The 9,689-nt window shown below is 39.4% G+C and overlaps 2 protein-coding genes across 2 annotated transcripts; both read left to right on the top strand.

Moving 5' to 3' along the window:
- Window positions 1-3,066: 3,066 nt before the first annotated feature.
- LOC136711485 (gamma-crystallin M2-like) lies at window positions 3,067-4,322 on the top strand. The gene is made up of 3 exons (XM_066687786.1): window positions 3,067-3,090; window positions 3,578-3,820; window positions 4,000-4,322. The coding sequence occupies exons 1-3, from the start codon at window positions 3,082-3,084 to the stop codon at window positions 4,273-4,275; spliced, it is 528 nt and encodes a 175-aa protein (XP_066543883.1). The 5' UTR covers window positions 3,067-3,081; the 3' UTR covers window positions 4,276-4,322.
- A 3,465-nt stretch (window positions 4,323-7,787) lies between these two features.
- On the top strand, window positions 7,788-9,254 carry LOC136711486 (gamma-crystallin M2-like). The gene is made up of 3 exons (XM_066687787.1): window positions 7,788-7,838; window positions 8,023-8,265; window positions 8,918-9,254. The coding sequence occupies exons 1-3, from the start codon at window positions 7,830-7,832 to the stop codon at window positions 9,191-9,193; spliced, it is 528 nt and encodes a 175-aa protein (XP_066543884.1). The 5' UTR covers window positions 7,788-7,829; the 3' UTR covers window positions 9,194-9,254.
- The last annotated feature ends 435 nt before the right edge of the window (window positions 9,255-9,689 follow it).

Raw genomic sequence — 9,689 nt, 5'->3', positions numbered from 1 at the left:
TAATATGCCATCAGTGCAGCCTGACACTTCTGACAGACACTCGAAACATCAGAATAACATCCCTCATTGAACTGGCAAAAGTTCTAATAGAAGAATGGTGTCATATTATAATATAATATAATATGTTACATTTTTCCATAAAACTATTCAATTCAATATATTATTAATACACAAATGGCAAATAATAATAATAATACATTTTATAATAATAGATAAGTACTTTTCATTCCATACAGAATTTTATGGGACAAAACTGAGTAATGAAAACTTTAATTTCACCCCTAAGGAGATGGCATGAAACCTGGGTGTCTTCTGTGACTATAAGCTATCTTATGAATCACACTTTCAGAATGTGTTGAGATCTTCCTTCCTCCAGCTTAGAAACATTGCTAGACTGAGACAATTCCACTCATTACAGGACAATGAGAAATTGATACACTCATTTGTTACATCTAGATTGGATTGTTGTAATGCCATTCTGTCAGGCAGCACAAACAGAGCTATTCCTGCACTTCAGTTATTCAAAATGCTGCTGCAAGAATCATAATTAAAACCAAAAAAACATTAACACATCACTCCAGTATTGGCTTCTCTTCACTGGCTCCCTGTGCACTAAAGGATAGACTTACTAGCATTTAACACAACAAACACACAAATGGAAATTGGGATTCATGGCATTCAAAACGGAAAACAGGAGACACTTCTTCACACAGAGAGGAGTCACAATCTGGAACAAACTCCCCAGCGATGTGGTAGATGCTGAAAATTTGGGAACATTTAAAAATAGGCTGGATAGCATCCTTGGATCACTAAGTTATTAATGGACACCAAACGAGCACGATGGGTCGAAAGGCCTCCTCGCGATTGTAAACTTTCTTATGTTCTTATGTTCTTAAAGGGACTGGCAACTCCCAAATTAAAATATCTCTATACTGAATACACTCCAGGTTGGCCATTGAGATCCCAAGAAGCCGGTTACTTAGTAGTCCCTAAAATACACGAAAAACCGCAGGTCGTTTTTTGTGTCATTAAATTTAAGTTATCACATACCCAGGTCTTGATGTCCTCCAAACAGCAGATGATGGTGTTTATTAATGCAAGAAAGTCTAGGGTTGTTTTTAATGTAAATCTGTGTGTCGTTGGCATAGTAATGGAATTGAACACCGTGTTTTGTGAATAAAAGACCAAGAGGAAGCAAGATAAGTAAAATGGGACCTTAAACAGAGCCTTGAGGAACGCCACATGTAATCAAGGTGGATTCTGATTTTGCATTTCCTATGGTGATGTATTATGAATTAAGATTTGAACCAATTTATACCAGAACTGTCGAGTCCTATGTACTCTTTTACACAACACAGCAGGATGTTATGGGAACCGTGTCGAAAGCTGCACTGAGGTCAAGAAGAGCAAGATAGTCAGAAATCCATTATCAGATGACATTAGAAGGTTGTTACTACTCTAACAAGAGCACTTTCAGTACTTTGGTTTGGATTAAAACCAGAGTGAAAAGGTCATTGAAGGTCAATTGTGACTGTAATTGACTAGCCACTACTTTGTCCATGACTTTATACAGAAAAGGAAGACTGGAAATGGAGCCGATAGTTTGCAGAGTTCCCTTGGTCCCGGGTTGTTTTTTTCAAGACGGAGGAGATGACTGCTGATTTGAGCTGGGAGGGAACCACACCTATTTGAAGGGACATATGAATAAGTTTGGTTACAAAGAGGACAAGAATAGAGGAGCATGATTTCATTAGGATTGTAGGAATAGGATGAAGGGCACAACTTGTAGATTTCATTTTTGAGATGATGATATCTCAGCGTGTGAAGTCAAGTTGAAACAACTCATGATGAGTCCAGTATAGATGGGCTTAGGGTGGGAGCTGAGGAGGGGTAGGGGGCAGAGGTGATGATTCCACTTCCTAAGGAAAATAATAAATACACTAATTGTCAGGCTAACACCGCACTTCTGTTCACGACCACTCCAGCTTTCCCTTATCCTCTACTGGGTTTCTGTTGCTTTAATCATTACTTGCACCTGCTCCTCATTTCACAGCTCATTACTTCTGTATATATACTGCTTTGTTCTGGGCGCTCCTTGCGAAGTCTTGTTCCCAGCATTGTGACATTTCTGAGCCCTCAATTCTAGCCTTACTGACCACTTGTGTTTCTGACCTGTGTTTCCCTTTTTTGACCTTCGTTCTTGGATTTCCCTGACCAGCCTGTTTGCCCAATCCCTTGACCTTTGGACTAATTTCCGACCTCGACTTTAGCCTTGCCCTTGTTGAAACTGTTTGCTGGCCCTAGACCCCTCGTTAGTCCTGATCTGACCTTACGCTCTGCACCTGGGTCCACCTTCCCTGGCATTCCCCGGCGTTACACTAGTATTGGTGATTATAACACCTGCATAATTGTTTATGACTGTCCTTTAAATAAATCCCAGTAAATAAAAGCCTTTAAATGAAGTTACCAAAAGGATAGAAATGAGAATTGTCATGAGAGTTCATAAATCACATTATCACCCAAACAGATACAGAACAGAATAATTATTTTTAGGCCTCATGGTTGTAGTAAGATGGCTGCATGGTGGTGAAGTGGTTCATTGTCTTACAGCTCCAAGGACTCAGGTTTGATGCTGGCCTTGTGTATCTGCCTATGAGGAGTTTGCATGTTCTACCTGTGGCTCCTTGGTTTTTTTCCAGTTGCTGCAGTTTAATTACACATCCCAAAGACAGGTTGCTCAGGTTGATTGGAGCGGAAAACAATGAATTAATTCAACAATTAGATAGTATAAAGCAATGATACTCATCTTTACCCTAAAACTGCTTGTAGTGCAGAGAATTTTCTCTTTTCTCTTGGGTCCAGTGAGAACAATATGGAAATGTCATCCTGACCTCACAAACTCATACAATACTAAATAATAACCCTTTAGAGTGTGCTGTGACAAAAGGTGCAGCTCTCTTGTGTTTCTGATGAGTCAGGGCTTTCACACAAAGTAGGAGAGAGGCAGTTTGGGTTTCAACTTGGGTATAAAAGCAGCAGTAGGACAGAACGAGTCACAGTTCATCTCTCAGCCAGGTCACCATGGGGAAGGTAAGAGGGCCATTGGCTCACTCAGCTCAGCATCAGTGTGCACAGCCTGCTTATTGAATCCTTTACTCATGCAATCTGTACATTTAGTGGTATATTCTAACAATTCTCGTTAAAAATAACTGTTTACAGAGAAGGGGGTTTTCATGGGTTGCAGGATTTGGAGTCAAGATTTATTACATTCAGATTTTAACTAAATGCTTCAGGCTCATTTTCTCAAGTACTGGAATTACAGATTCTAACATCAACATGTTATGAATACAGTGACAGGGATGTAGCAATGTGTTTCTGAATCAATGCTTTTAATTCAGTAGGTGCCACTACAATGCAGACTATTTACCAGAACCATTGCTGTAGAATTAATGCACACATTTAGAGTTGCCTCATTATCTACATTATCTTTCATGATCTGTACAAGTTTTAATGATTACACATCCAGATTGATTTAAATTGTCCATATGTCCCCTTTGTATTGTGTTTTTGATTGCAGATCATCTTCTACGAGGACAGGAACTTCCAGGGCCGCTCCTATGAGTGCAGCAGCGATGGCGCTGACCTGCACTCCTACTTCAGCCGCTGCAACTCCATCCGAGTGGAGAGCGGCTGCTGGATGGTGTACGAGCGCCCCAACTACATGGGCTACCAGTACTTCATGAGGAGGGGCGAGTATCCTGACTACCAGCGCTGGATGGGCTTCAATGACTGCATTAGGTCCTGCCGTATGATCCCCCAGGTAAGATGACTAATGTTGAAGGGTAAAATATGAAATATTTTGTAGCACACATGGTATTTTGATAAATGGATCTTTCCAGCTCTTATAACAGACTATAAAAGAAAGTAAAATAATGTTTATAGTTCTGTCATTGATGTTCTCACTTGTTTTCTTTTAAATAAACCTGTTTTTAAATACAGCATAGAGGATCCTACAGAATGAAAATCTACGAGAGGGAAAACTTCGGAGGCCAGACAATGGAGTTCACCGATGACTGCGAGTCTGTGCAGGATCGTTTCCGCTTCTCTGACGTTCACTCCTGCAACGTGATGGACGGCTACTGGGTCATGTACGAGCAGCCCAACTACAGAGGCCGGCAGTACTTCATGAGGCCCGGAGAGTACCGGAGATACAGCGACTGGGGAGGCATGAGCCCCAGGATCGGCTCCTTCAGACGCATCATGGAGTCCTGTTGACTTGAAAAAAATGTCAGACAACAAAAATAAAAAGCACTAATTTTTAATTAACTTGATTCTTCTATTTATTCAGTGATTTATATTCATTTCATCATGACCCTGTAATACTCCATACCTGAAAGGTGTCACTGTATGGATGAATAAGGCACCTTGTTTTTATTGAGGTCAAGGTCCTCTATTAAACTCACTCTTGTCCGATGAGTAATTACTCATAAACATTTAGCCAAGGTAATACAATTTTAAATCAAGTTTACAACAAATATGTGATGAATAACAGATTATTTCAACCCCATTACTTTAACCTTAAATTCATATTAATGTCATATTTTAATTAAATGGCTTTTCTTTCTGTTCAGTGCATTAGTCACATGCGATGCATCATTACATTCATTTTGTTTCACTTTATATTTTCATATGACATATAAGGGAGCATTGTGATGCGAACATAACACAAGGACTGCAAAAAACACTTATTTAAAATATGTTATAAGAAAATGAATAATTTAATCAAAGACACAGTATTACATTGCCAATAAATGTGGTACACAAAGTAAAAAACAATAAGCATCATCAAAGTAAATATAAAAGTGCTATACAACATGAAGGATGCTAAGATATTAAGGTATTAATAGACTTAACTATTAACTAAGTCGCAAACCATGTCTGGTAGGAACCAAAGAGCACAAGGATAAGTTGTGTACTTTGCTCAGGGTGACATAGAAATAATCCCTTTAGTTTACCCACAGGTCAGACATGGTTGTTTATCAATCAACAAACAATCTATACAGATATACAGACGGGTGACAAATTAAAGGAAAAAACTGAATAAATCTGTGGAGGAACATAACGAATGCAGATGCCTCCAAACAGGTGTACTGCATGATACAATTACGCAATTAACATCCTATCATGCTGTGTGGCATGTATACAAATGCTGAGCATGCCCAGCTGACATCGATTTTGGATCAAGATGGCGAGAGGAAAGTATGTAAGTGACTGTGAAAGAGGGGTCATTATTGGGGCACGAATGGCAGGAGCTTCAATCACACAGACGCTCAACTGGCTAGTGTTTCAATAGGAACAGTGACTAAAGTGGGAAAGACATCAGTAAACAGGGTTGGAAATTGTGGTTGAAAGCGCACATTCGATGACCGTGATGTTCATGCATTACTGCGGTATGTAAGGAAAAACAGAGTAACTCTTTCCCAGGTGACTGAGAATGTCAATGCAGGACGTGATCAGACTGTGTCAGCAAGAACAGTCAGTGGAGAACGACACAGAGAGGGATATTGTAGTAGCGCTGCAGTGCATGAACCCCTCATTACAAAGACAAATGCACATTTGAGAGGTCAGTGGTGCAAAAACCATAGGCACTGGTCTACAGAGATGTGGACAAAAGTGATCTGGTCAGATGAGTCATCCTTCACCATATTCTGGACAAGTGGGCGAGTGCATGTGTGGGACACCAAGAGAGCGGGACAGGCCTGACTGCTGGACCCCTACAGTGAGGGGGTCCGGAGGCTCTGTTGTGCTGTGGGGGGCATTTTCCTGGCATGGTTTGGGTCCACTTGTCCCCTTAGAGGGGAGGGTCACTGCAAACCACTACAAAGTTATTCTGAGTGATCACCTTTATCCTATGGTGACACATTTCTCTCCTGATGGGAGTGTCTCTTCCAGGATGACAATGCCCCATCCACAGGGCACGAGGGTCACTGAATGGTGTGATAAGTATGAAAATGATGTGACTCATATGCTATGGCCTTCACAGTCACCAGATCTCAACCCAGTTGAACACCTATGGGAGATTGTGGACCGACGTGTTAGACAGCGCTCTTCACCACCATCATCAAAACCCCAAATGAGGGAATATCTTTTGAAAGAATGGTGTCCCATCCCTCCAGTAGAGTCAGAGACTCGTACAATCTGTGCCAAGAGCGCTGAAGCTGTTCTGGGGCTTGTGGTGCCAAACAACTCACTGAGACACTTTTCCTTTAATTTGTCACCTGGTTGTATATATTTGTGGTAGAGAATTAGATTCGGAATCCAAAAAGGACCAAATCCATCTTTGTTGCTGTGATAGGCACACACTAAACAAGGTGATGTCTGCCCTGTATGTCTGTCCCTCTATAACTGGGGTGGCTAACCCTGGTGCTGGAGAGCCACAATCCTGCAGGATAAGAACATAAGAAAGTTTACAAACGAGAGGAGGCCATTCGACCCATTGTGCTTGTCTGGTGTCCATTAATAACTGAGTGATCCAAGGATCATATCCAGTCTGAGTTTAAATGTTCCTAAATGTGACCTGGATTTCCAGGTCTCTCTAAATTACCAATTAATGGATACCTTGAACACAGGGACATCTGGATAGAACAAAAGCCTATAAATCCTGCGACTCTCTAGGACCAGGGTTAGCCACCCCTGCTCTATAAGTTCTCATGTTGTAATTCACCTTGTGAGTCAGTCAAATATGAGACTTATTTACTAGTCATACGACACAATGATGTGAAAGAAGAGAAGTTAGTTTGAGTTCCTTGTGTTACACATTTTATGTGGTGGTACAGTTTTATCTCACCAACAAAAAGAAAATAGGTAAGATAAGTGAAGCATTTTATTTTCCATACTTTTCGATACTTATCACATGTTTGTTGACTTGTTAAAGCTCTGACACCCTGCTACATCATGAACATTTGAAAATGAAACTGTCCTGTCATCTTGCGTTTGACAATTGCTTCCTGGAAAAGCGTGATTAAGCTTTCGTCTGTCCCCGTCTTGCACATATGTCAGTGTAGATGGACCGTGACAGTTTGGAAATGCTCCCCTGCAATACTGAATACACAACAACAGTCAATTTACAGACCTGTCGGTGCTCTATTCATTTTTATTCCAGTAGGCTGTATGTGTATATGCATATCCATTCCATGCGCCCAATTTCAAGTCTCCAGATTGTGTAAAATCAACCATGTGCTTCATGCTGTATTCTAATTCAAGCTGTAAATACACAACACAAATGGTCATTATGAGGATCCCAGTAGCTTAGTCCATGCCTTCCAATAGTACTACACAAGTTACCTGTAGCAGAATATGCATGCAAAGACAGTGAAAAGCACAGCTTGATTTTACATCCTTAGAAGACGTTCTTGTCTACAGAAGATCATTGAATCACATCACACTTCTGCACAATTACACTTTAGCCAAAACTGAATCAAATGTTCTAGGTAATTTAAAATTTAAATGAAATACAATCGGTGAGCTCTCTCTCTCTCTCTCTCTATTTCTATCTCTATAAACCAGAACTTTGCTGTCGTGTATAGTATTGCAATGGCAGTGTGAACGCAGAGTCTCATCTTCCCTTTGTGACAATGACAATAAAGGTGGCTTACTCTGCTGACAAGAAGCACAGAAAAGATCTTTTGTTGTTTGGCAGCGGCACATTCTCTTAAAAAAAAGCTGACGTGTCTAATTTGCATAACAATTTTTCAGTGTTTTTTGCCAGAGTATAAAAGGGGAAGCTTCCTGTATTGAGGGTTACACATTGACCAAACCAACCTGACACGATGGGAAAGGTAATGGTTATTTTTCTTAATGGTGTTTTGAATGTGTTTGGGTTCAAGAAGATATATCACTGAAGAAGATAAAGGGTATTTAAAAAAAAAAAACATGCAAACACTGAACATGAACAAATGGGAAGAAGAGATACAGCTTAAATCTTCAACATCTAAACATTAAATTGTGCAATTCTTGTTACAGATCATCTTCTACGAAGACAGGAACTTCCAGGGCCGCTCCTATGAGTGCAGTTCTGACTGCGCCGACCTGCACTCCTACTTCAGCCGCTGCAACTCCATCCGAGTGGAGAGCGGCTGCTGGATGGTGTACGAGCGCCCCAACTACATGGGATACCAGTACTTCATGAAGAGGGGCGAGTATCCCGACTACCAGCGCTGGATGGGCTTCAATGATTGTGCGAGATCCTGCCGCATGATCCCCCAGGTAGGTTGCTATTTAAATACCTGTAGCCCAAAGCAAAAGGACATTTTAAACTGAAGAAAGTGAAAGAAAGATATAAATATATAAGTGAAAATCTATACAAATAGTATCTTTGCACAGAATTTTTTTTAATTGTAATATAGTTAAGATGCCTTTTAAATGTTAAATCTGCTCCCATTTTTCTCAGGTTAATTTTTTAACCATTTATTTCTGAAATACAATATACAATAGCAAATACAATAGCATTTTAAATCAATTTAATCTGTCATGTTACTTTAAGCAGTCATTTATAAACTAGCCTAAGATAGTATATACCGGAAATTTTAAAAATCTGTTTGTAAATTTTAAGATATTTTCTAAATTTCCAATTTCTTAAAGACATTGAATTATAAGCAAATAAATGAATAAATCCACAATGTATCATTAATTTAAGAACAAAATAGATTTTTATTTATGTTTACGTATGCAATTAATTAGAAATGTTTTTTTAGATAATAGTGTCTATTATCTTTGTTTACAAAATATATATATATATATATATATATATATAAAATCATGTTTTGAAAGATTTAAAAATGATATTTGAAACATTTGAAATAAATACATCCATTGACTGCAGTAATTTCTAAATTCATACACTTTTTCATTAAAACAGTATAGTGGATCCTACAGAATGAGGATCTATGAGAGGGAAAACTTCGGAGGCCAGATGATGGAGTTCACCAATGACTGTGAGTCTGTGCAGGATCGTTTCCGCTTCTCTGACATTCACTCCTGCAACGTGATGGACGGCTACTGGATCATGTACGAGCAGCCCAACTACAGAGGCCGGCAGTACTTCATGAGGCCCGGAGAGTACCGGAGATACAGCGACTGGGGAGGCATGAGCCCCAGGATCGGCTCCTTCAGACGCATCACTGACTTCAATTGAGTTGAAAACAGCATTTAAATTCACAACATATTGAAATAAATAAATTAATTCATCTTGAAAAGGCTGCTCTCCTTATCCTGTTTCTGTGCAATCATAAATATAGTTTCTGAAACCAAAATACAAAGTTTTAAAAAATCCATTAATGACAGGTTATATAATGGTCATTAACAATAGGAATCCATTAACAAACCCACAATCACAACTATATTCAGAAATTGAAAAATATACCAGAAACCACACTGTTCTGTTGTCATTGCATGGTAGGAGGACAATACAGGTTTTTTCTTTCTCTGTATGCCCTGATGTACAATACCTGACTCTCCCAATATAATTCCCAAGTACGATACCAATCTCTCATAATAGTATTTTAATCACACCCAAGAAGGAGCAGCAAAGCCATTGCCCTGAAAAGTAAAAATTCACATTTTAGAAAATAATCATATAATACAATTAACATTCAAGCTCTACTCTAAAACCATAAATCCCCTCTATCTCT

Source organism: Amia ocellicauda, chromosome 16 (assembly GCF_036373705.1).
Source record: "Amia ocellicauda isolate fAmiCal2 chromosome 16, fAmiCal2.hap1, whole genome shotgun sequence".
In the NCBI taxonomy this organism is placed as follows: domain Eukaryota; kingdom Metazoa; phylum Chordata; class Actinopteri; order Amiiformes; family Amiidae; genus Amia; species Amia ocellicauda.
The sequence above is the reverse complement of the archived record's forward strand: the minus strand, read 5'-3'. Positions and strand labels throughout refer to the sequence as shown.

Bases quoted from the DNA above. Each gene is read 5' to 3' on its own strand.
- LOC136711485 (XM_066687786.1), top strand. The intron at 3,821-3,999 runs GTAAGATGACTA...TTTTAAATACAG, and splicing joins CCTGCCGTATGATCCCCCAG to CATAGAGGATCCTACAGAAT.
- LOC136711486 (XM_066687787.1), top strand. The intron at 8,266-8,917 runs GTAGGTTGCTAT...TCATTAAAACAG, and splicing joins CCTGCCGCATGATCCCCCAG to TATAGTGGATCCTACAGAAT.